Here is a 27,755-nt window from a genome sequence, read left to right as displayed (position 1 = left end):
GAAGACGAATGTCCTGTACAATCCATGTGCATGTGGAGCTGAGGCTGTCCTGAAAAGAGATTGTCTTAATCAGTGAGATTGAAGTGAAGTACACAGAAATCTTCATGAAATGGAGATCGGTGCCATCCTGAGGTTCAGTGGGCTCTGAAGTGTGAGGAGCAGCAGGGACACCCTGACCAGGGAAAGGGGACAAAGGAGTTAGCAGGAGGCAGAGTTAGGAGAAACAAAGAAACGGGAACAGGGTGGGACATACTATGGCATATAACAATGGATTTTGCGCTGAGAGAGGGTGAGCAGCTGCCTGGCCTAGCCACCTAAAATTTGGGAGACTCTGAGGGAAAATTCATCCCAGGTATTTTAGGATAGGGTACTTGGTCCTTGGAGGGTCTGGCTTCTCACTACTGTTTATGGAGGAAGCCTAGACATAAAAATCCAGGCTACGTGCCTATTTTTACTGTCACTTCTAATGTTAAGTGAGATAAACGTAACTCCCTTGTCTGATGAATTCCCACTTACTGAGAAGCTCTCCTGTCTCGCTGAAATCCTGATAGCAACCACTACGTTTAGTTTATCTGGCAACTGCTTATGTCACATGCAATAATCCTGTTTCTGCTAGCACTAACTGAAAACTCTCAAGAAACCGTGGTTACAGGGACCCACCAGACCTAGAGGTTTCAGGGTTCAGAAACTGCAGTGACTGTAGCACCGAGCAACGCTGCACACAGCTTCTGAGGTTTGATGTTTTCAGACCTGAACAGGGTGAACCCCACAGCCCTCGTGACAAGGCAGATCTCCAGGACTCAGCCCCTGTCGTTGAGAGAGGGGGAAAAGAAGTGGTGAAGTAGGAACTGTCTCGCGTGCGCCACCACAGCAGCCAGGCAGCTAGGCTGTCTCCTTGTGCTACACAACCATGTGGTGGCTGCTGGGACAGGGCTCTGACAAAAGCAGTTTTTCCTCCCTGTGTCAGGGCGGAGGACTATTTACACCCACAGAGACCTTTCTTCCTTCCCTTGTTGACCCCAATATCCGGGGGGGGGGAGGGGGGGAGGGGAGCCTGGAGGGACCCCTGACAGTCCCCTGAGAGGGTGTAACATTTAGTGCAGGGACAAACATACGTGTGAGAACTATGCCTGGGGTCTGATTCTCCAACTTCTTATCCCCTTTGCACGGATTCTGGCTGTAACAAAGAGAGCACTGACTGGAAATAAATCGCGGGTTAAAGAACTTGGGACATGGTAGGTGCTGCGAATGGAAAGTCTGAGCGTAGAGAAGAGGTGGGTGATTTATCAGGACCGTAGACATTTCTAACCCCAACTCCCAAGGCTTCGCCTCTGGCTTTGCACCAATGCATCTGCCAGCCAGCCCTGATACAGCTGGAAGGCAGTGGATGTGACAGGCAGTGTTCATCTCAGCCCTGGCATGGAGAGAATGGAAGCTGCCCGTACGTAGACACTACCTCCACTTCCTGCACCAACCATTTTCATGTTACGCGGAGACTTAAAGGTTGCTGAAACCACAGTGGTATTTGCTGGTAGCTCAAATCAGGTCATCTAAAGGCTTCCTCAGACACTGTTTACACTGTTTGTCTTAAAATCATCCACCAGTAAGATCAACATTAAATGCGGACCTATTTCCCAGGAAGAAACAGCTTTACAAGGGGTTGCTTAGGAAACATAACGCATTACTCCAGGCTGCTTTGCAGAAGGCAAAATTAAGATGGAAATTGCAGAAGCAATCCAAAGGCGGCGTGGGGGCCTTTATGGAAAAAGAGCCTCCGTCGTCTTCTGACATGAGGAGATCTGCTCGTGATCTAGTGCTAGCAAACAAGAATGGTTTTGAACTTGTGAACACAAGGCCACAAAAGCATCTCTAACCCAATAAGAGCTGCTCCAGGAAGTAGCAATTTGAAAGATTTGCAAAATTTGTTTGCTCTTGTTTTTCTTCTGACTGTATGAGAGCATCTACATTCTATTAAAGCACCTTTACTGTCCTTTGATCTGTATCATAAAATCTCTAGGTAGTTTCCTGCTTCTTTGCATAGTGTCAATGCCACTTACAGGAATTTTGATCTTCATTTACATGAAACATGTTTTGAAGTGGAATTTTGAGAAATGTGGTTTTATTACATGTTGCACTGTAACAATGTTTACAACACCATTAAAATATTTACAAAAATAAATGTTATTACATTTCAGACTTAAATGAGTTTATTTTCCCAACGCATCTAAGTGACAGCAAAGAGACTTCTCGGATATAAAGCCCAAATGTTGCAAAAAGTCTCCACCGGTTGTGTAATCAGAAACTCTGAGTTCTTGTGGTTAAGGATTTTCGTAGCATTTTTATAGTTTATGGGAGACATCATTGACCTAACAGAATATTATAGCATCTAGAAATAGGAACCTGGCTTCATAACTAGGAGAACAAAACAGAATGTCAAAAGGATTTACTCAAAGTAACAACAGAGCTTGTGGTCACCAGTTCCCAGCTCTTCCCAGCATTGTCAAACGTCTAGAGTTCCTACTGATCGTGAGAGACAGCTGTAGACGCTCACCGTGGAAAAGCTTTCCTCAGTTCCTCTGCACCGTGTTCTAAATTTACTGACCTCTGTGCTGTTTCCTTACTCAAGACAAAGACATTGCAGAGCACCCCACTCACTACAGAAGAGAAAACCTCAGCTGTGCCTGTTATCTCAGGGCTCAGATGAGTGCCTGGTTCATAGCTGCACCTTTGTGTCTTCCCCGTCTTTCCTATCACATCACAATATAATCTCAAACATACTTCCCAGAAAGACGCTAAGGTAATCTGCCACAGAGCAGAATTGGGGAACGTAGGCAGCCTGAATGCGCGTGCACAGTGTGGACATACCAAGCCTGCACTGGGCTTCAGGCTATTCTTGAAGCCTGCCAGTCCGGTTACCATAGGAAGTCTGTTCTTAGTTCCCAACACAGTCACGAAGAAAATGTGTAATCTGATGAGGAAAATGTAAGAAAGATCTATCTTGTTTGCGCTTTGTCCAAAGCTAGACCCGAAGAAGCTTTGCTCAAGCGCTGAGGCTTCTTCTCTCTGTAGGCTGCTCAACTGTAAAAAACCTAACATGTGATGTGCAAGGCTCCCTCTTTTCGAAAACATCAAGAGCAGAGGCACACCTGACTCTGCCCTTAATCCTCAGTGTCACATCAGGAATCTCACTCCCTAGCTGGAAAGAAATACAGAGATTTAACAGTCTGCAGTCAGTATTTACAAGAGGGATGCACATAACTTACCAGAAGGCGCACACTGATCTGTTGCTTCAGACCTCTATGTAAACACAGGAACAGTGCATCTGCACATTGTGTTAACTGTTGCCAAAACCAGGAGAAACACTTTACTCTTCAGAGAAACGCTTTACCTTCAGAGAAACCTGCCGTGTAGAATGATAGCCTCAAAACAATAATACTGAGACTGGCTTTCTCTTACAGGAGGACTGACACAAAATTGATTCCATCAAGAGCGATTAAGTGAGGCATAAATTCACTATAGGCAATGTATTCTTGGAGAACTGACAACGTATGCATGCTACCAGTGGTGCTGTGAAGCCAAAAAGCAAACTCTTATTTTGAATGTCCTTTTTGTTTTGCTTAAGTCAAATTGGTCAGATCTAGAAGCACTTACTATCCACCCTCAGGTATTTCTTAATATAATTGCTGAATTTCAAAGACTAGATGCAGACATTATAAACCCATGAACAAACATATGAATTACAGTTATAATGGAAAATGATTGAAAATCTCAGCAGACGATTTGTGAATTCCTATGTGAAGCCTGGTAGATGAAAACTCAATGTGAGCCGGCAAATGTGTGCTCGCAGCCCAGAAAGCCAACCATATCCTGGGCTGCATCAAAATAATCATGGCCAGCAGGACAAGGGAGGTGATTGTCCCCCTCTACTCTGCTCTGGTGAGACCCCACCTGGAGTACTGCTTCCAGCTCTGGAGCCCCCAACATAAGAAGGACATGGACCTGTTGGAGTGAGTCCAGAGGAGGGCCACAAAGATGATCAGAGATCTGTCCCCTATGAAAACAGGTTGAGAGCATTGGTGTTTTTTAGCCTGGAGAAGGCTCCGGGGAGACCTTATAGGAGCTTTCCAGTATCTGAAGGGGGCCTACAGGAAAGATGAAGAGGGACTCTTTATCAGGGACTGTAGCAATAGGACAAGGGGTTACAGTTTTAAACTGAAAGAGGGTAGATTTAGACTAGATACAAGGAAGAAATTTTTTACAGTGAGGGTGGTGAGACACTGGAACAGGCTGCCCAGAGAGGTGGTAGATGTCCCATCTACCCTGGAAACGTTCAGGTTAGATGGGGCTCTGAGCAACCTGATTTAGTTGAAGATGTCCCTAGTCATTGCAGGGGAGGTTGGACTCGATGGCCTATTGAGGTTCCTTCCAACCCAAACTATTTTATATCTATGATTCTATGAAGATCTGGTTTATCTCCCTGGATGCTCTCTGGTAGCTGCAGTCTTGACAATTCAAGTCCCTGTTCTCCCTTGTCTGACGTTTGTCTCTTCAGTTTCAAAGTGATCCCCCTGCTTGCAGCCTGACATTGCTCTGTCTGGAAGTCCTATGACCATGGACAATTTGAGAAAAAAAATCAGATAGCTCCAGCAACTAGCTACATGTTTTACATATAGTTTTTTCTTTATTAAAAAATATAGCCATGTGATAAACGGAACAAGAAAGGGCTGAGAAGGCAGCTAAGAAGCCATGAAGACACAGAAGACTGCTACAGTATCTGCTAATAGATCTAAATTAATATCATTAATACAATTAAATTAATTAATATATATGATATGGCTGTAGTGTCATGCAAACTGATTTAATCAACTTTTTATTTGGAAAGAAGACTTAAATTAATACCCTGCCCCGACAGACAGCATTCACCTCTGTTTTCATATGTCATTTTCCAGGAAAAGAGGGGGGATTTTAGAATCAGATTCTTCATTTGCAAGTATAGTGGGTTAAGGAAAGCACATAATGGATAATGTTTAAAAATCATGTGCTTTCATTATGAAAAAAAAAAAATCCTGTATTAAGAGTTGTGGACTGAAGAACACCCTACAGAAAGTCAGTACCTTGGAGTGCATGCATAATAAAAAGTGACCAAAAAAAAAAAAAAGTCAAAAAGAATTATTATAACTCCAAAGGTCTGGACTGGGAGATTGTTAATTGTTTTCTTGGTGGATACCAGAATACTATTAGGGGAGGTCTATAAATTTTAATTTCAATCCTAAAAAAGGTTTTAGACCCTTTTGCAAATAGAGAAAATGAGACAGAAAACTGAAAGGTGATACAATGTCCATTTTCATAGTGAAGCTATTCCAGATTATTGGAAGGAGTCACATCTTTTCAAGTCAAAACTGATCACCACTAAAATCTCTTGCTATGGAGATTTTCCTTTGCAGAGAGAAAATAATTGAACTTTTGGTGTTCAGAGTTATTCTTCAAGAAATTCCCTTGGATGTGTGAGACATGATTTCCCTTAAATATCTTTCACTAGTGAATGTATTTAGCCACATGATGACAAATTCTTTTCTTTATTTGAGTTTGGGGGTTTGGGTGGGTTTTTTTTTTTTTTTTTTCTGATATAAAGACCAGATTTAGTGATTGGAAGTACTCCAGATTCCTTTGAGCCCTTTAAAAACTAGACTCGCCTTCTGACACTGAGACAAACAACACCTAAAAAACTCTTACCATTTCATAACACACTTAGCAGCTTGGCTGTCTGTTTGCTGAGTTCCCTTAGAAGTCTTGGCTGAATAGCATCTTAGCCATTTGGGCCTATTAATTTTGCCAGGTTGCTTCATAACCTCTTGCACTGACCTTCTGAACTGAGACACAATGTCTTGTGTGTCACCTATGAAGAAGATTCTAGTACACCCTTCCCAAGTTCCTCCACAGCAAACACATGTGCAAAAAAGCACTGATTTTTTCCCCCCTGCTACTGCGTGCCCTTATCTATAAGCTGATCATCTATTGCCTTACAGACCTTTTGACAGGTTCCCTGCTCCCGAAGAAGTGGGGTTTCCTTATTTTTATGTTTCTCACAAGCTGCTCCTCAAGTCTTTTTCTTGTTTTGCTTTATTGTGTTTTCATATTCAACCTTATAGAATTTGTGGTCCCCTCCTTTTGCTTCATTTCAACACCTGCTTTTCTGTAGGTTGGCTTCTTGCTGTTCATAGCCTTTCTCGCCTGGTTGTTTAGCTCTGCCAGCATCCTCTGGATCTATCATCTCAGTAAAAGGAATACAAATATCCTTCCAAAATAAAGAAAAAGCCCGAGTGTTTTTGACTTGGATTCACAACACCATGTTGCCAAGAAAGGATGCTTGTTTGCCTTTCCCAGAATTCAATTTAAAAGGTCTTGTTTTCGGTTAGAAGCATCTATTGGATTTCACAAAAGAAAAGGAAATGATATAGCATTTTATATATGCCTGTAAGTGGCTTTGAAGTTTTCTTTGTGCTGAAATAAAATGTGAAGTGTGAAGTCTGTATGAGAAACAAGAAGCGGGATGAAAGAAAGACGAAGCCAGTTCTCTGAGCATGCAAAAATAAGAGGAACTAGGTTTGTGATCTTGTAATATATGATGCACATCAACTGTAAGTACACGCATACTCAAAAAATTCCATGTGGACACTCATGTTTAAACATAAGCATGCCTACGTTTTCCTGGATTGCTCCCCTGGCTTGGTGTTTGGGGCCAAGTTGCATGCTTCATCCTTCTGTTGAGACAGTAATCTACATTTTCAAGGCTTGTGACGGTCTCATACCTTCATCCTTGCAACTTTGGTATCAGGTCTACTGCCAATCTGCGAGCAACCTTGAGCTTAACTTAATTTACTAACTTATTTAATAAACAGCTCTGTGTTTCCAGCCCTTCCACAGCTAGAAGACACTGCCTTTAAGTATCTTACTCCTTGACTTTCTTCTGGTACTTTCCCACAGCTGCCCTCTGCTAGTGTGGAACTAAAACCTCAATAAAAGCTTAGCGGATGTTGCTATAAGATCACCACCCACCATTGTGGTGATGATTATTGGTTTACCCTTCTTGTGTCCTCCATGCTCCTCCATTTTCCTTCTGTATCCATCTATTTGGCTTATCTTTTTGTAAAAGTAGCTAAATAAGCTTTGACACGGTAAAATCACCATCTTGTCATACATTTGTATGGTACTCACTCTTCCAGGACAGTGTTGCTGCAGTACACAAAAATAATAGTAATGCCATTTGGGTCAAAACCCCAGATCCTTGAAAATACCGTAACGAGAAGGGCTGCTCAAAGATTAATGTTTTGCTGCTACATAGAATTCAGCATGCATGTTAATTGGCTGTATCAGTTGTTGGATGCGTACTGCATATATGCATCAGTTGCTTGGTTAATTTGGGGGGTCGGGTGGGGTGTTATTCTTTTTAGCCTGAAAATATGTTTTTCCTTTCCTTGGGTGGGTTTTCTGCAATCTTTATGTGTAGATATATGAATATATTTTCACTTCTCCTCCAAAGTTTTAAAAATTAATTTGGGAGTTTAAAGGGGATTTAGTACAAATGAAACAAAAGACTATAATATTTGAACAGTTTATTTACTGGATACATGACTTTTTAAAACTGGTTTGTTCCTATGCAGGAGTATAATCCACCTAGCAATCAATTTCTGTCATTATACCCATGGGTGGTCCCTTGCTAACCTTTTTAAGAGCTTCCTGAGAAAACCACAGGATCCACTGCCTTTGATATACCAGAGCTTTACACAGCTTAGCAAATATACAAGAAAAAAAAGAAAAAAGAAAAAAAATATAAACTGGTAGGATGATTGTGGTGGGTTGACCTTGACTGGCTGGCAGATGCCTATTTAGTCACTGTCTCATTCCTGCTCCTCAATAGGACAGGGGAGAAAATGAGATGAAAAAGCTTGTGGGTTATGATAAAGGCAGAGAGATCGCATACCAGTTACTGTCATGGGCAAAACAGACTCAACTTGGGGAAAGTTAATTATTTATTGCAAATTAAAATAGATTTGGATAGTGGGAAATAAAGACAAGAACATTAAAGCAACACCTTCCTCCTGCTCCCTCTTCCCAGGCTCAACTTCACTGCTTTATTCCTGACTTCACTACCCTCATCACCCACCACCCTGAGCAGCACAGAGGGATGGGGATTATTGGGTCAGTCCATAACAGCTTCTCTCTCACACTGTTCCCCAGCTGCAGCGTTGGTCGTCCATGGGCTGCAGTCCTTCAGGATAAACCTGCTCCAGTGTAGGTGCTGTATGTCCCGCATATATGCTGTGGGGGTGGACGCAGAACAATCTCAGTGTGTAAAGTGAAGCTTGTTTGGAATAGTCACGTCTTTTATTTGACCAGCTGTTGCATCTGGTGAACATAAAAGCTATAGCTCAGAGCATGTAAATCATTCCAGAGCTGTTCTAGAAACAGTTAAAAACTCCATATTCAAAGTTTGCCTTCCAAACATCTGAGAAAACAATTCAGGAAGCTGGTAACACTGCAAGGGGTTTGTCCGCACTGGGTACAGGAGAGTTATTTAGCATTGTGGTGCTGAGTACTACCATCTTGTACAAACAGAATATATTTGTTGGTCACTCAGCACCTTTTGTTTCATATCAGTCTATCAGCCTCAAGTAGTATGTTTGTGTTTGAAAGACTTCTCTGGAGATGACTTGTTTTTGCAGTATGTGATTGTACCACATACAGCTTGACCCTGGCTTTCAGGTACTAACCACAATATAAAAGCCCAGGTAAAGTTATTTTGGTTTCCAAGCTTAAATGACCATTCCTAATAATCAGAGAGTTTTTGTTTAAGATATCACAGAATCACAGAATCACAGAATTTTCAGAGTTGGAAGGGACCTCTAGAGATCATCTAGTCCAACTCCCCTGCTAAAGCAGGATTGCCTAGAGCACATTACTCAGGACTGCATCCAGGCGGGTCTTGAAAATCTCCAGAGAAGGGGACTCCACAACCTCCCTGGGCAGCCTGTGCCAGTGCTCTGTCACCCTCACCGTAAAGAAGTTTTTCCGTGTATTTGAACAGAACTTCCTATGTTCTAACTTGTGCCCATTACCCCTCGTCCTGTCACTTGGAACCATTGAAAAGAGCCTGGCTCCATATTCCTTCAACCCACCCTTTAGATGCTTGTAAGCATTAATAAGGTCTCCCCTCAGCCTTCTCTTCTCCAGGCTAATTCAGTGAATAATTTCTGCCTAGTGCTCTGGATGCATTTATACTCCTCCAAACTTAGATAAGTGTTTAGGACGCTAAGCATTTAATTACATACTAAAGATAGTGACACGATGGTCTGTGTCTCCCATGATGTATCACCACTAGACACTATATGGACGTATTAATGGTGAAGCCAGGATGTAGTCCTGACCCAAAGAAAACCTTGGTGAAACCTGGTGAATTTGACAGCTGCCAGAAATGATTATAACCATTTCAGAGGAAAAAAAACTTGGAACTTTCTACTGAATCCTCAATTTCCAGAAAGAAATATTCCAGACTAGCACTTAAAAGATCACCAAGAACTTGCTAGTATCCCCAAGTTCATTTTTTTTTAAAAAGACCTTGCATATTAATTTAAGTAAACAGCTCTGCTGATACAAAAAGCCCAGGCTTGCCTTTTTGAAGTGCAACAGAAACATTGCCAACTGTAAGATTTGCACAGATCTGCTTCAGTAGTTCCATGCCACACAAGTCTCCATCTAACGAAATGCATTAAGTAGCTCAAATCAATGAACAGTTGCTCAAGGGGACAGGCACAAAGCGGAAACAGGGATATATGTATTTAAATGCCCTTTCCAGCTATTTAATGAGACTCATGCACGCAATCTTCTTTTGGTAAATCAAGAAGCAATTTCCAGCATTTAAGAAAAACACAGAAGTTGACACAGCTGATTTTAATGTAAGGTAAATGAGAAAAGTCCATCAATCCGGTGAAATGGGTTCGAGCGGCTCAAATCTATTCTCTCATGTGCAGGACTGTGTGTGCATTGACAGGCAGCGTTTGAGGATGGCGACTGGAGAAGATGTAGCATTAGAAGTCCCTGTTGGAAGGGTCTGGAGTTTGCCAGAGAAAGACATAGGCAGTGAAAAAGAAGAGAAAAAGAATTCACTTGTGTGTGTAGTTTATACTGTTAAGTTCCTTTTCATAGTCCTGCTACTGCATGGCTTCAGCTAAAAGCACAAATGGCCATCTGCTGTCCACTTCCTGTTTATCACACTCATTTGAAGCATTTCCCATAACCTAGTTTGATGCTAACAGTCAGTCTTCAATAGGAAGAAGTGATAAAAAGACCTTGAGATGGAGAATGAAGAGGGTTACACAGTACTTCATTTCAAAGCAAGGACGAAGAGCTCCAATGCAGGTGAGCATATAAGCATTTATGCTATGCCTTCAGGCTTGTTCTGTAAATAACAGACCTCTCCAGCTATATTTGAGTTATAAAAAAACCCAAAATTTTAGTCGGTGTTACTAAAGTTGCCAATGATATATGGCGGTATACAAAGAAATATGATGGATAGTAGATAAAATGCAGTAGTAATAGTAACACCAGGCTTGGAGTACCAGTACTGACAGTCCTAGTACAAAATGGAGGCTGGGAGATAGAGGCGTATGAGGAAAACGTGAGGCAGTAGTTGTCAGCAAGTTTGGCAGTGCTTGATGGCTCATTAGCTATTTAAGTTTTCTACCTTTTTTTGTTTGGTTGGTTTTTTTTTTGCTTTGCTTTGTTTGGTTTTCAGGGGTCACAGCTAAGAAGAACTTAAGAATAATTTAAATGAAAATGGTAAGACAGTAACTTACTGTCCAGTAAGCTTTTTCAACAACTTGTGGGGATTTTGTTAAAAGTGTCAGCAAGGAAGAAAGTACAAAGTTATATGCCGGAAGGTTTTCAAGTTCAACCTTGCTAACCGTTATTTCTTTCAAGTGTCCCAGGGCAGAACTTCTCAGACCATAAATACCAAGTCCTCAGAGCAATTAGACATTCAGTTTCCAAACAGTTAATTAGCTATGATGACCAGTTCCTAAGAGATCCTGGCTACACATTTCTGTAGGAACAATTTTTAATACAAAAAAGCAAGACCCAGCTTCAGTTACTCAGTATGGCAGGATAAATTGTGTGCAATTTTATTGACATAAATTGTACCAGTTTGTCTGTTATTACAACAACTTAGCTGAGAGCCTGTTCCTAACTGCAGTAAAAGCACAGAACCGGAAAAAAATGAAAAAAAAAAATAAAAATCAGAAAACTGATCATAAAAGCTAATATTTATTTGATTAAGAATTTTCAATGGTCTTTAAAATATTTGTCAAAGCGCACAAAATTATTGCTGTAACAGACTAGATGATTGAATATTTCCATTTAAAAGGAGCAGAAAGTCAGACAAAGCGTATGTGGCCCATATACAGAGGAGTATGTGATCACAAACACGCAGAGCAGAGAGTGACAAAGCCGGGTTTAGAGTGTTCTATCTTCACCGCCTGCCTGCATGAGTGGGTAGCATGACACGACGGGGCAGCAGAAAGGCTGCAAGTAAGCAGCTGAAGAGAACGGTGCTTTCATGTAGCTTGTTAAACGATGCACTGCAAGCTGAGTCTCTGCTTGCCGGGAAAGGTGCGTGAGCTACCTTTAGACCAGACACAGACTCGTCTAGCGTGATATACATACGGAAGACAGAAGTTTATTCACTGGAGCGGTTAGAAATGGTCTCAATGCCTCATCGGCGTAATCTAGTGCGGTATCTGTGCCAGTTCATGCAGTAGAGAAGGAAGACCACGATGCAGTCCCATCCGGTCTTGCCAGCGGTGCAAAGCTGCAGAGCTGACTCGAGAGGCTGGGCAACCGCGGAGCTGTGAGCTCACGCTGCCTCGGCAGGGCTGCGGTCTGGCTGCTGCCAGAGCCCACCCTGGGTAGCTGAGCGCTAATCTGAGTATTTGCACAAACCACTGTTACTGTTCTGCCTGCAGCCTAGCCGTTGTGCAAGTCATGGCGGAGTTGAGGCTAGACCCCAGGTATCCTAACTGCCTTTTTTTTTTTTTTTTTTTTTTTTTTTTTTTTTTTTTTTTGTAAAAATCAATGCATAGCACCCAAGGGAAGAAGGAAAACGCACACAGATGCTTAACCATAATGTTGCATAGCTAGTGAAAAGTCCCGCATTCTGTTTACATATATTTGCCATATGACTAAGGTGGCAATATAAAAACAGTGGGGATTAGCTGTTTGACTATCTAAAGGTGACTAGTCACATCTACAGTGTTTCCCACGTAAGTGTGATTGAACAGACAATTGAAGAAAAAAGATGTTTGACCTCTGTGCAAAACAATGGTAGCTAGGAATGAGACACGAAATGAAAAAGTTAGTGGAAAAGAGTTTATCATGTAGCACAAAGTTCAAGTTCTTTCATGATTTGGAATACAGCTCTGTGCATTAAATTTTTGAAATAGTGTAGAAGCAACAACTTTTCAAACAGCTGATTCACATCTGATCTGGACCACCAGCATTTGAAATGTAGTGGCTTTTAAAGGATACTTCCATGGGGTACTTCCTGATCTTACTTACAAGTTAGAGAGCAAGTTCTCTACAAGGAATAACATTTTGGCACCCTCTTTTCTCTTCCAAGACTGGCCATTTCCATGAAATGGAAATTCTGTTACTCTCTGACTTTATTCCCGGGTCCTAACTCATGGAAGGTTCTCATGTAAAATCTTTTTTTCCCATGAAGTTAAGTTTAGACAAAGGGAACAGTGTATTATGCCTTGGTCTTTCCAGAACACTCACAAAATACTTCCCGAAACTGCTAATGTTAGAAAGCTAGGAAGAAAAATTAACATGACATTTCCCACATAGCTGGGCAACTTCTAACTGTTCTCCTCCCTGTTCTCCTCCCTGCTCCGAGGAATCGTTTGAGGTATCATAGAACATCTTTTATGCCTCGGTTATTTTAAAGAGCTTTGCTGTATGGCAGCCTACATTAATCATATCGCTACACATTCCAAGAACATGCTGACAACCTGCTGGAACGAGTCCAGCAGAGGGCTCCTGAGATAGTGAGTGAGCTGGAGAAGTGACACAGGAGGAGAGGCTGAGACAGCTGGCTTTGTGCAGCCCTAAGAAGAGAAAGCTGAAGGAAGTCTTACTTTCCTCTTTAACTACTGAGTGGGAGGGTGTAGAGAAGACAGAACCAAACGCTTCTTGAAGCTGCACATTGAAAGGCACGAGTCAAAACAGGGAAAATTACAATTTGATACAAAAAAATGTTTCTTACCATGGCTGTGGCCAAACACTATGGCGGGAGCCTGGAAAGGCTGTGGAATCCCCATCCCTGGAGATACTTAGAAACTGGCTGTACAAAGCCTTGAGAAACCTGCTGTAACCTGACCCACCTTAAGCAGGAGTCTGGACTAGATGACCTCCTGACATTCCTTCCAGCCTACATAGTTCCGTGATTCTATGTCCAGTTATGTAGAAATCCTGAAATAAAGTGAGTGAGCAAACAGAAGGAGCAGGTTTCCCTAGGAAGTGGTATGGAAGGAGTGTGACAGGCCTACAAGAATAGATTTTAAGATTGTTGGGTAATATTGAGAAGGAAGATTCATCATGATTGTGCATTTCCAGGCTTTTCTGATTCTAATTAAAAGTAATTTTCTACAAGTTACAAGGGAACTAATTTTTGCATCTCCATAAATTGACCTTAATCGAGCATCCAGTCTGCAAAGAAGCCCTGTTTAATGCCCTGTTTTATTTTGTAGTAATTTTCCAGGTGGAATTGGCTGAACATCAAGAACTCAATAAAAAAAAACCCTCCAAATTATAATGTGGACTTTTCTAAAGGTCTTTGACTTGGCATCCAGTGTACAGGTGATAAATCTAATTAGTGGGTCCTGGAGTTAGAGAGTTTAATTTTCAGAGAATCTACCAGTCCTTTCTTGCATGATAGTGTTGGTATTCATAGCCCTAGAACTTCATTTTTGGTCTTATATGTTATACACATCTCTTTTTCTGCAACTGTTGGAAACTTCAGTTCATCCTTTTTCACTAAGTTTGTGAGGTTTTCTTTATCAATGTTTGTTAAGTACTTGCTATGACATCTAACAGTCTTCATGATATCTGCAAGTGAGATCTCCTGGCTATGAAGAAGCAGAAATTATTCAGTAGCCACTCAAAACCTCGAATTAACTGGCAAAGAGCATGAAGACAGCATGAAAAAATTCAAGCCCCCAAAAGTTCTCATAAATGGAAGTTTATTAGAAGCAAGAACCACTTGATATGCAGGAGGCAACCAGAAGGGAAAAACCAACTGTGACAAAGCACATGGCAAAGTGACAGTGATGGACGTTCTCTCTGAAAGATGTCTAGAGAAACCCAGATTTGTGTCCCGGGTAGCAATTCATGCTGTGTTTGTAAAACCCTCTTCTTTCTTGCAGAACTTTCCTCTAATTCTTCGGGCTTGCGGTATCTTGCTGCTGTCTCAGGATTTCTGAATGTTGTATTTCTGGGAGCTGTGATCACATTAATTCAGCAATGTGAGTGACCGAGTGAAATGTTTTGCTTTAATTCCTGTGAAATTGACAGGTATTGATCCTTCACTTAAACAAGTTTTGCAAACAGTTTTGATAAGGTGACAAGACCACTCATGCTTTCTACTATTGTGTTTCTGATGAAGGTGGGAGGGAGTCACCAGCATTTTGGGGCTGTGGATCTACAGACGGTCAGTGGCTTTCAGAGGACTGTTGCATGTTTGGGGTGTATAAAGAGGGCTGGAGTCTTTCTCACTTTCCAATCCCCCAGTCTGAGAGTCCCTCCTATTCCTTTCCAAAACTGAACAAGCCGCCAAGGTTTCTAGCCAAAGAATCCATCCATCCATCCATCTATCCATCCATCCATCCATCCATCCATCCATCCATCCATCCATCCATCCAAATCTTTTAGTAATGAAACAGAACTCACTCCACTTCTATGGGTCAACTGAAACCCCTTCTATCTCCTTCCCCTCCTCTCATCCTCACAGCCAGTCTTCACCTCCTGATGCCCTGCTTTGTTTACCTTAAGTCTCAGCCAGTCCTCCCTGGTGTGTACAATGGGAATGTGAGCTGAACTTCAGGGATGGGTGAGATAGGAGGCTGGAAGACAGTATGCATAGTTGGAAAAGACGTCCTTACACAGAAATAAAAATGTATGCCTCTAAGTTTAGAAAAGTGACCTTTGCGTTGCCCACAGACTTTGTGCATAAGCACTGGGTCACTGCCAGCATTGATCACGTGCGTACAGACCTAACTGCTCTAGCACATACATCTGTCATTCCCCCTGAGCATCTAAACTTAGAGATCAGAGAAATGGTTGCAGCTGCCCTGGTCAAGCAAGTTGAACAAGTTTTTAGGTTGCTATCAACAAGCATCTGAATATTGATCAAGGAGCCTAATTTTAGTTTCCTCCTTTAGAAAATCTTGACCTGGTATTCCCAGTGTCCAGCCTGCTTCTGGACATCAAAATCACTTTGCACATCAAAATGACTTGAGAGCACAAAAGACAATGAGAATTCAGAAGCACTTCTGAGCATAAGTATCCTGCAGAGTCAGCTGTTGGCCCTTTCTCTGGATGCGAGTCCTGCCTTCTCAGATCAACCCATTATTTTCTGATATAAGCTCAATACAATTTTCAGGAACTGCAAAACTGAAGGCACAACCATGTTATTTGAAAGACAACTGTTGCATACCGTGTTGTCAAAAGCATGATGACAATGGACTCTGCACTGTCTTTGTGAAGTCAGTCACCTCATGTATTTGTTTAATGTGTGTGATTTGGATGCTCAACTACTCAACCCACTGTTTACAGGAGAGCTCGAAAGATAAATGAGCAACCTGAGTATCCATGGAAAAATGCTATGGGGTTTCTATACAGTTCACTTGTGTGCTTTACATTAAAATGTTGGAGATTCTTGTCCAGGTGACTTGCTATCAAGTGGCGTGTGGAAGCCCAGAGAAAATCTTTCTGGAAGTGACAGTATCTTTGAGGAAGATCTTCACAAAAACAGCTTACTGACTACATTAAAGGAAAGCTTATGCATGCATGCAAACGGTAAGGAAATAAAGTCTCGCCCATAGCAGTATAAATGGTTTGAAGCTCTTGAAAAGATTAACATAAACACCCGCACAAAGGAATTGACCTTTAGATACCAGAATAAGCATGCATATATTGATAAAGATGTATAAAGTGATCTATTTTAAAATTCTATCGTTGAAAATTTTAATTTAAGCAAAAAATAAAAGCGGAGCAGTGTTACTGAAGGTCTTTGTTATTTCTCCATTGATGCCATTGAATTGTACTGCTCCCAGTGATTTTAGCAGAGCTGGGAGCTTATCAATGGCTTTTACCCCAATTGTTATGTAAAATATTTAGTACAATTATCCAGAGTTCTGAAATATTTAAAGGCACAGAGTGATCCCTAATCAAAGAAGAATGTCTATCCTCAATACCACTGTAAAGCAGGGGCAATGTGCTTTCTTAAAATAAGCTATACCATCACAATTTCTGCCCTGCCCCTGGTTTAAAGCTTCTTTACTCCCTTATTCAGAAGCCGCAGAAAAAGCAGGAGCCAATAAAAATGATAACAGTTGTAAAAAAAAAAAAAAGTGACAAATGTCCCTTCACTCCAAACTCTTCACAGACTCCAGATGTGAACTCTGCCCCATTGGATGGAAGCTGCATTACGGGAGATGTTATTTCTACTCAGAAACTCGTGAAACCTGGGACAATAGTAGAAACTACTGCTCAGGAAAAAAATCTGAGCTCCTGGTTATAGAGGATGAGACTGAAATGGTAAGCTTGTAAGGTACTCTGTGGTTTAGTCTTTTTATTTATACCTTGTGAATCCAGATATCAAAGTAGAGCTTTTCATGTACTTTTAGAAGCCATTTCTAATCCAGATACACTCATAAAAGGCATTGTGAGTGGCAAGTGCTCTGATGGTTGGCTTCTGCATGTTAAGAAACCTTTGCGTTGAACAGGAGACCAATAGCCTACATTTTATTTAAATAGATGAAATGATATGCCTGGAGATTATCTCCAGAAAGAAGAAGCTGGTATTTGAAGGATTCTTGCATGTTTCATTCCAAATCAAACCTCTTCAGAACTAAGCTGTCATACAGGCTGTTGCCTTTCTTTGGGGGATGGAGCTCTTTCTCTGTACTTTGTACATTTTTAAGTGTCCGTACCAGGTCTGTGGCAATAGGAAAAAGAGTTCTGTGGACCAAATCCTAACCTCTAATGTGCCTCTTTTGTGATCCTGATTTTGCTTAAAGGTGATCAGGTTCAGGTAGTCACTTCTAGAGCGTGCAGGAGGGTGAGCTGGCAAAATGAACTCCCTTCATTGTAGGGGGAAAAAAGAGGAGATAGCTTCAGCTCCTGTAATTCAGATCAGCCTGATCCTCATCTAAAATGTGCTAGTGGAATGGGCTGGGGGCCAGAAAGGAGCCAGAAGTTAGCTCCTTGGTTGCTCCACTTAGTAATGGTCCTGGGTGTAGTTGAGAATCTGAACTAATTTCCATGTGGCTTGTTTTTGGTTTTTCTTCTCAATTTCTTGGAAACATTCTATGTAATCTTTGGGCATGAAAAAAGCCTTACTGCTTTTAAAATATTAGTTACCACTATACATTACTGGTGCTGGAGTTTCATGAAGTGTCATTATTATGAGAGTTCAAAGACATGCCTCTCTCTAGGATTTCTTAAACAAACTGAAAGAAAAAGACATTGGCTTTGTTTGGACTGGATTAAACTTTGATGAGGAAGAAGGAAGATGGCTATGGCTCAATGATCCCAACCATCCAGGGCGCAGGTAGGTTTGTTACAGAGTGAAACTGTGTTGGCTTCGGTGACGTGTTCTCTCCTTGCAGTGTCCGGGCTGTTCAGTCATTAGACTGTGACAAAGTAGTAGTAAGATACTCCCGTAATCCAGTTAGGCAGCTCAGCCTATTCTCATTTTTCTCAGTACAGAATTCTGATCAAAACATGCAGTTGAAAAGTGAAATTCCTCGATAGCTCTCAGAAAAGGAACTGATTTTATTAGGAGGTGCCTATGCTGTGTAAGCTTTTTACTTCCAGCTGCATAACAAGTAGGGAAACAGAGAAAGGGTGAAGCTTACTAAATAAATAAAACCTGTCTGTATGTCAGAGAATCAAAAGAATGACAGCACAAAGACAAAAAAATCTGGTCTTTGTCGTTTCACTCTTTGTATATGCAAACAAATGTTTTCAATGATGATCTTCGTATCTGTGTGTTGTTTGTCTCTTGCAGTTTTACAATAAAAGGAAGGAATAAAGAAGAAAAATGTGCTGTCTATAAGTTGACAGAAATGCATGCTGATAACTGCCGCTCCCTGTACAAGTGGATTTGCAAGAAGAGTGCAGTCCTTCTGGGTATCTAAGATATTGTAAAGTGAAAGTGAATGGGGTTTTTGAAGGGTCGTAGAAGATTTATGCCACTTTACCATGGGTAGGATATCTGATGTAAAATTAAGGGGAAATTGTTGACCTGAATCGTGATGAATAAATGCATTGTGATTCTATTTGTGATTTAAGTCCAGGAATATTTAAGGCTTGTGTCTGTCTTCTTTTCAGGGTGAAGGTATAAAATCTATGTGTTTTTGCATGCTGATGCATTGCCCCTTAGAGCTATTAAAATAAGCAGCTTACTAATTTTAAGTAACTTATAGAGTCTAAGAGTTGTGTAAAACAGGTAAAATGAGAGGTTTTTTACCAGCCTGGCGACTAGATCATACAGGAGGGAAAAAGTTGCTGTTGCTACTTACCTCGGGTGAAGAGATGATAATCAGCACTATGCACTTAAACAAGCCTGCAAATCTCACCACTGGAGCTCCAATACTGGAAGGCAGCACAGCTCTGCACAAGAGAAACTCAAGATTTAGTATTTTTTTTTTTTTTAAAGTTTAATTTCATGTACTTCATTCAGTGTTACAGAATTTGGCACTTAAAAAAGCCCCATAAACACCTCTTCAATTTGGATGTGAGATTTAGTTGCCTGATATGATGTCTTTTTTCCATTAGCATGTTAGAAATGGCAAAATTGTATTTACGGGGCTACAGGGCTACAATACTTCCTTTTGTTAGTCTACTTCACAGATGCTTTTACAAGCCAAAAATGGATGTTGCAAACCTTCTACATCTTGAGGCTACTGATCAGGATGAGGCAGCAGATCTCAGAGACGTTTGCTCTTTTCTGTCTGATCAAATTGAGATAATTTGTACAGGTCTGGGTGTAATTTGTAGTTCTTCATTGTTATGTATAACAATAACATACTTAATATTTGAATTTTATAGCTAAGAAAAGTCAGTATAATGATTAAAATGATGACTCTAGCATGTAAAACCAAGTTCCAAACCTTCTAGTTGAGGAAGATCACTCTTAGAGGCACTCCCACTGCATTTTGGACTGTGGTAGTCATGTGGTTTACTTGGTGATTTGTTTGGAGTACAGTAACCTCTCCCTTTGTGGCTTCTATACCACATGTCAGACTTCAGGGCTAAGAGTGGGATGCTCTAGCATTTCTGGTTTGAAAATTGTTGGAAGTTGCTTGGCAATTCGTACAGGCATTGAGCCTAGCATAGCATACAATTGCAATGATTCCTGTGAGTTGAGTGTTGCTTCTATAGGTATGATGTAATTAAAACCACATCCTTCAGCAGATGTTACTTTACTTACACATGTGTTATCAGATAAATTATACACAATGAGGTAATTTAGAATAATTTGTGGGCACTTGATGAACACGCAATGGCAATAGTTATACATTTCTAACATTATCTGCCTAGCTCCTTGATAACAAAAGGTTTTTTCATAAAATTGGTACGTAGTTGCATGTCGCACTTGTATGTAGTTTTTTATATCTTTGTAATTAAGGAAATTCTGGTTTCCACTGTGGTCTGTTTTCTACCTAGCCCAGAAGAATCCACTTTTACATACCTGTTTTATATCTCTGGCATCATATATAACACTACACAAACATGCAGTCTTCCCAGTCTCAGTGTTGAAACATAATAGCATACATTCTTCTCAAATAAAATTTACCATTGTAATTATTTATATATTTAATTGATTAAGCTTTGTTTTTTGTATCATTTAAACTACTGTTTTATAAATACACAGCATCACATCCATGTATGTTTATGTTGCATGTACAATCATCATACGTTAGTGATCATGATCATTGTTATTAATGGGAGGCATGTGTATCACAGGATCACAGAATGGTCAGGGTTGGAAGGGACCTCTGGAGATCATCTAGTCCAACCCCCCTGCCAGAGCAGAGTCACCTACAGCAGGTTGCACAGGACGGCGTCCAGGCGGGTTTTGAATGTCTCCAGAGTGGGAGACTCCACAGCCTCTCTGGGCAGCCTGTTCCAGTGCTCTGCCACCCTCAAAGTAAAGAAGTTCCTCCTCATGTTTAGATGGAACTTCCTATGTTCAAGTTTGTGCCCGTTACCTCTTTTCCTATCCTCATTGACAGAAACAGGGTTTACCTTGGTTGGAGATGGCAACACCCGACCATTGGTTCCATTTTTCCCCATTATTCACAGATGAATGTGATAGTCTTGATTTTAACTCCAGCCATGCAAATTGTCTAAAAAAACCCAGTATTATATTTTTTCCATTTCATATATACATATACAACAGTAAAAAGAAACCAAAACCGGCTAAACCAAATCAGTGCAACCTGTAAGTAGCGATACCCTTAGGTTTGAAATGGATTACTTGTACTTCTGTACTACTCTTTTTTATCATTCCTTGCTTTTCCATATGCAAGGTCCATACAACATCAGGCACTCCTACTAACACCCCGCTTCACAATTACCCTCCTTCTCCAGTTCTGCTGCTGCAGTCCACTGTTAGCACATGTTACAGGCTGGACTAATTACAGTGTGTTATTATCCCCTTTTCTCATTTCTCATAATTTTCCTGGCTTGCTGGATACATTTTGCTAATTCTAGCCAAGCAATAGTGGATCTCACTGCTCAGTCTGATTCACTGATTGTTGCTCAAGCTAAATTCTTAGATTTTTGTACACCAAGCATGTGGCTTTTCTTTAGTTTAACCACCCCTTCAGTGCAAATATTATCATTTTGGGGTCTTATCATCTGCATAATTATACTAATCTGTTCTAAGTCTAATGTGATAGTGATTTGCGCTGTTCTGTTCTTGACCGTATCTCTGGCCCTTTGTGTTTTTACAATGGCTTCAAAAACTAAAGGTTCTCTCAATTTTCCCGCTGGTTCTCTCTTGTGGAGTTCTTTTTGCAATGGGGCAGATGGTAGTGGATAACCATACTCCTCCAGATTCTTTCTTGCACAACTGTTATAATTCCTTGTCTTGGGTGGATCCCAGTGTTGTCTAAGTTCCCTTTAAGATCCTTTTCCTGCTTTATAGATGTGATTACTGTCCTGGGGCTAGGCTATATGCAACAAATTTTCAAATGCAACCTGTTCATAAACTGGGGCTTGTCTGCCTCTATTGTTTAGAAAACTATGGGCAAAGGCTGACAACTCTTTCCATGCCAAACACATTTCTGTTGTTACATTTAGCTTGTGCTAATATATATAATACAATGTGATGTGTCCACTTATAATGATCATTACTTCAAAGATTGCATCTATATCAGTTATTCCATCAGTTCACCCAGAAGCTGTAGCAGAGGAATCAGTCACGGTTAAACTAGTATTAGCATCTAACTTAAGAAGGCATTTCATACACAGGTTTTTTGTTTAAAGGATCTGCTTTTGCGGTCAAGACTCTTAATTATCCTGGGATCTGATGAACAGTAATCATTATTTCTTCCCTAACAATTCAGTCTGATTCTGGTTATGTATTTCTCCTTTCCCTTCTGTTTGTCCATCTTCTGTTTTTACAGTAACCCAGGTAGTGATGGGTGATACAGGATTCACTTTGAACATTGGCAGCACCTCAGCAACAGAAGCATGTGGACTTTTAGCCTTATACTTCTCTGTGGAAGGGTCCCTATCTCAATCAAACCATTATTTTCTATTCCCTAAGTTAGCATCAGCACAAGAGGGTGTTTTGGTAAGAGCTGTGTCCATGCCTTGCTTTGCACACAATGTTGCTCTACAGCTTCAATCCCTTCTAGAGTTTTACTTTCTTGGTGTTTTAACTCAGCAGGCTCCTATTTCAGCTTTTAATTTTTCATCTTTGTTTTTGAAGTCTGAATTTCCTGATCTAGCCTATCTGTCGCTGACCACATTGCCCATATGCTGTCTCACTCGTTCTCGTTACAGGAAACCTTTGGCATTAACACTATAAAGTTTGCAAACTCTTGGTCAGTATCTGCATTATGACAATTGGTCTCTGAGTGCTTGAGCAACCAGTTCCTCAATTCCAACAGTTCTTATAAAATGGAGATGGAGTATAAGCAAATGCTTGCCAGGACCACAGGAACATGCTAGCTGCATTCCGGGTCTTCTGAGATCACTGGAAAGTACCTTCCACAGAAAGGCTTTCACAGAAGAGCTGCTTGCAGTCTTTCACTTGAGTCTTATTACGGTCCAAAAGGAAATGCACATCTAATATACAAAGTCAAGGAGTCATTTTTTGGCTAGCTAAAGTTGTAATAGTCTAATCAGAATATAACAAACAAATTATTAGTCCAGTTACAATAATGCTGCACAGTCCAAATTATCAGAAATAGCCTCATTAATAATACATTAAAATTGCTGACATACACTTTCTCGTAGAGTTTTGTTCATCATTGCAATGCCCCTTGAGTCCTATGTCTATGGTACCCACCTTCCACGAGAAGAGTAGGGAGAGGGGGTGTGTGGAGTCATTGACTGGTGTCCACCAAGTGGTTTCTCAGGAGGGGTACATTGTTGATGGAGATAAGTTTTTTCCTCCTCATTTGTGGGTTGAGCTGGGTTATGTTTTCTTTGATTGCTTAGTTGCTCGTTTTTCACTAGTTCCCGACTAAAGTTTAACTATCTTTGTTTGACAGTCTAAGCCAAAGATACACAATAGCCTCTGTAGCCTCAGTCTATGGGGTTAATATTTGCTACTAAATACCAGCATAGGTCAGCTACACCTTTCCTGTATGCGGTATTCACACAGCTAAGTAAAACCAAGTTGTGCTACTGTTCCCTGGCTGCCAGAGAGCTGCTGTCACAGCTAAAACAAGCTGAAATCAGCTTGGGCCAAGACAAGTGCAGACAAATGGATGGACCAAAGCCTGTCACTTTCCCTACTCATGTGAAAATCATATTTACTGGGCTACAGGGCTGCCTTCTGCTTCTATTCCATGTTCTCTCACAGCCTTTCTGCAGAAGAGTGACTAGGTCTTTCATATGGATGTAATCTGAATATTATATGGATATCAATAGAAAGTGGTTCATTCAAAGAGACATGGAGAATTGTCATCTGAATGCTTACCCTTGCTATTTCTACATCTTATGCCTTAGCCTCTTGAATGCTATTCAAGTTTTTTCTATGAAATACAAATTCATCAGTATTAGTAAGTGTAGTGTCAACTGACTGGTATACTTGCAAAGTGAAAAAATAGCTGTATCAGGATATCCAGCCAAGCCTGAAGAGCTCAGCAGCTTCTTTGATTTCACTGTCGTGCTAATTTTGCTGGAGCCCAGCAGGCACACAGATGTACAATGAAATGTGCTGAATAAATGTGCTGTATCCAGAAGGAAATATTATGTTGTCTGTCAACAGAAAAGTTTATGTAACCAACCAAATAATACTGTTAAAGGTGCAAAATAAACAAGCTACATAACAGAGAGATGAAAGACTATCAACTCAGGATATGGTTTGTTCCTGTTACAGACTTTTGATCACATTATGTACACAGCATTTCAAACAGAAATGCAACAACCAGTTTGGCTGTGCCTACTAAACCAGAAGAATATGAAACAGCTTTCCCATACACGTGGGGTAATTGAGATCCCTCTGACCACTAGATTTTTATGCTGAAACAACAAAGGCAGGCTAAGGAGTCCTGATTCTTTAGGACTTTAGCAATGTGAGCTGCACTTCCCTGGGAAACACCATGCGCTTTCTCCCCTGTCATCAATTTCTAGCTCTAGAAGCCACGCAGTCAGCCTTCTTGTCCATAGAAAACTGTTAGTTTGTTGGCTGGCTAGGTTTGTTCCCCTGCAAAGTTTTACATGGTGTTTTGCATGGGAGGTTACCTTGCATAGAAAACCAACCAAGATCCAGGCTTTACTGCTGAAACTTCTCCAGGGGCTGAGTCGAGCCTCTCCTCCCTGTTCTGTGCCACCCCAGGCGGTACACTGTAGTTCTGCTGACTTTGACTCCCTGCGGCTGAGAACTGGGCCATCACCTCGTTCTGGATGTGGTAGGGTCATGTATTATATTCCTTCTCTTCAAGGCATTTTGATCACTATATTCTGTTTCCTTCTGTTAGACCAAAATATATTTACTTAAACTTTGTACATAAAAGGCATGGTCTTCTTCATGGATTCCTAGCTAGTCCTTAAAAAATATTCTATAAAGACTGAAGTACAGTGTCCACTTCTCACAGAATCACTCAAGTGAAAGGTGAGAACAAATCCCTTAGCTTCGTGTAAATTGGTGAACAAGGATGAACAAGCACTGGTGCTCTGCAAAGCTGTAACTGAAAGTATTATCTTTTGAATCTTGAAATTATATGTTCAAGAAAAAATGTTCATGGTTGTGTTTCTGCCTCCTAGGGAAAAATGTACAGATGTTTCATAGTTGCAGTTGTAAAGAAATAACGCTAGAGAGCACTGGAAGTTTTGTGGAAGGAAGTGCTCATTGTACTCTCATTTGTTCCCTAAACTGGGCTGAAAAACACATAGTAAGTAAGGGCTGGAGAGCCCCAGAAGGGACCTTCCAGTCTGATATTGGCCTCTGTGCTCCTTTAAACTACCAGAGAAAAAAAAAAAAAACAAACAAAACCAACCACAAAACACAATCGTAAAACCATCAAGTAAATCGGGGAAGAAGGGACCTCTGGAAGTCTCTGGCCCTACCTCCTGCTCATAGCAGGGCTAACTTCAAAACTAGTCGATGTCACTGAGGGCAGCTCTCTTGTCCCTGTGGGTTTTAGCCAAGGACAGTGATCACACCGCCTCTCTGGGCACCTGTTCCAGTGCTGCGCCACTCTCATGAAGGAAGAAATGTTTCCTTCTGCAGCACCACAGCTTGTGCTCATTGCCCATTTTGTACATCTGAGAAGAGTCTGACTCCAACTTCTGTGTACCCCCCTCCCCATTAAGTGGTGGACAGTGGGAAACTAGACCCTCGTCCCCTTAATCTTGCCTTCTTTGGGCTGTTTGGACCCTGATTCTGGCACCCACTCACCACCTTAGTGGCTCTCTGCCAGATTTGCACCGGAGTGTCCACGTCTCTCTGGAAATAGGATGCTGAAAAGGAGACACAGTACTCCAGCTGTGGCTTCACGATTATGTTGAACAAAGTGAAAATAGCACTTGATAGCTATGCTTTTTTTTGCCAGTGCAGTCCTTCCTCATGCACTTAGCTTTCCATGCCATAGGGGCACACTGCTTATTCATTGCTCAGCACGTTTTACTGCATGGAATATGGTGTTTGTTTTCTGTGTTCAGATATCTAGTCACAGGTTTTTTCTGTATTCTGGTAGTTGTCCTGGGCTTAATACTATCATGTGTTATGTAGGTATATATGTGTTATATATATATACACATAATTTTATACTCCTTCTGAGAGATTTTAAAACACAAATAGCCCATCCTGGTTTGCTGGTGCAGAACTATCCTATCATGATGAGATCTCAGTCAGATCTCATCTCAGTTCCAGACCTCTGCCCTAACAATTGCAGCGCATCCAGAGGGGAGAAACACTCATCTGTCCTATCTTTCTGATTTTGTAAGCTGATTCTGTCTTTGTAGCTGATGGAGAGAGTGGCAGTTCCAGGGGACTCCTTATCACAGACACAAAGTTTGAATGTGGTAAATCTCCTCCTGGACTTTCCAGCTGCTTTCACTTGACTGCAGGAGGCATTAACACAGTTACTCTAACCAAGGCTTAACTCAGATCACTAGACTTGGGTGAGATGGTCCCATACTGTCTTGCTCATTGCTGCAGTCCGGGGAAGGTTAGCATATATACCACTGACACAGTATTTATATTGTGGTTCAACAACACTGTGACTGCTTATAGATACCTTTGTCCCTATTATCTGCAGATATTATGAATATTAACCTAAATGTAGCTCAGTGGAAAATCTATAATGTTTGTAAAGCTGCTCAATGGATATTAATCCCAATATTTTCTGGCACAATTGTAAGTTGTCTGTGATCTAACCACCTTTTATCCATTCAATCCACACAACTTAGATGATGATCAGGGTTTTACAACAGCTTTGCTCCATAAGCAGAAAGAAAATTATTGCCAAAAAGCACTGTGACGGTAAACAAATATGTTAATGGCTAAGGAATGTCTAACTCTACATGTCAGGGCATTTCCAGAAAGAGTTCTGGAATACATGGGAAGAAGGAAACATGTATCCTCTACTCCACTCTTGTGAGACCCCACCTGGAGTACTACATCTAGCTCTGGAGTCCCCAACATAAGAAGGACATGGACCTGCTGGAGCATGTCCAGAGGAGAGCCACGAGGATGATCAGAGGGCTGGAGCACCTCTCCTATGAGGAGAGGCTGAAAGAGTTGGGGCTGTTCAGCCTGGAGAAGAGAAGGCTCCGGGGAGATCTCATTGCGGCCTTCCAGTACCTAAAGGGGGCCTACAGGGGAGCTGGGGAAGGACTTTTTACTAGGGCATGTAGTGATAGGATGAGGGGGAATGGCTTTAAACTAGAAGAGGGCAGGTTCAGATTGAACATTAGGAAGAAGTTTTTCACTTTGAGGGTGGTGAGGCACTGGAACAGGTTGCCCAGAGAGGTTGTTGAGTCCCCATCCCTGGAGGTGTTCAAGGCCAGGCTGGACATGGCGTTGGGCAACCTGGTCTAGTGGGAGGTGTCCCTGCCTATGGCAGGGGGGTTGGAACTTGATGATCTTCAAGGTCCTTTCCAACCTAAACCATTCTATGATTCTATGTATCTGGATTCAGGTCTTACAGTTTGTGAAGCAACAACCTGCAAATACACGGTGCATCAATGATCAGGCTGGCCTACTGAAAAGGGTGCTGTGCTGAGGGAGAGGAGAGATGAGCAGTCTTCCAGCCTCTGGCCTGCTGAGTGATCTTGGGCAAGTCCTTTTACTTTTGCCCTTTCAACTGTGTCCTGGGAATAGTAACATGTCCTTTGCTAAGTGCTTTCAGACCAAAGGGTTAAAACGCTACCCAAAAGGTAACATTTTATCACATATGAGGGTAAGACACAGGTTCTCTGCTAGACTTGAAGGAAGGCAGGCTGTGTCTGTATGGCAGAATAGAGCACATCACGAAAGGCTTAAAGAAATAGACTTCAACCTGTAAGTCCATGCGGTGGGTGCAGCCCTGCACTGTGCCGTAGAGAGGTATCCAGCACAGTGTGTTGCTGTGTATTTGCATCAAACCAGGATGTGTTCATCCAACCACAGCGCTGTGGTCATGCTGAGGTGATCTGCAACTGTACCAGCACCTCTTCTATGTCTCACCTTGCAGAGACATCCTCTGTTGCCCAAAGCACTAGATGCTGTTGCATAGATGTATGGTCTGCAGCGA

General features: G+C 41.4%; 1 protein-coding gene across 1 annotated transcript; it reads left to right on the top strand.

Annotated features, from left to right (window-relative positions):
* Positions 1-10,352: 10,352 nt before the first annotated feature.
* On the top strand, positions 10,353-18,470 carry LOC309682631 (killer cell lectin-like receptor subfamily F member 1; the record flags this gene model as incomplete). Its single annotated transcript, XM_082496732.1, has 6 exons — positions 10,353-10,416; positions 14,475-14,573; positions 15,994-16,125; positions 16,715-16,866; positions 17,766-17,881; positions 18,341-18,470. 6 exons carry the CDS (start codon positions 10,353-10,355, stop codon positions 18,468-18,470), a joined length of 693 nt encoding a protein of 230 aa, XP_082352858.1.
* Positions 18,471-27,755: the final 9,285 nt, after the last annotated feature.

This window comes from Vanellus vanellus (assembly GCF_965231255.1).
Source record: "Vanellus vanellus genome assembly, chromosome: 1".
NCBI classification, from domain to species: domain Eukaryota; kingdom Metazoa; phylum Chordata; class Aves; order Charadriiformes; family Charadriidae; genus Vanellus; species Vanellus vanellus.
This window is presented reverse-complemented; position numbering and strand designations above follow the sequence as displayed.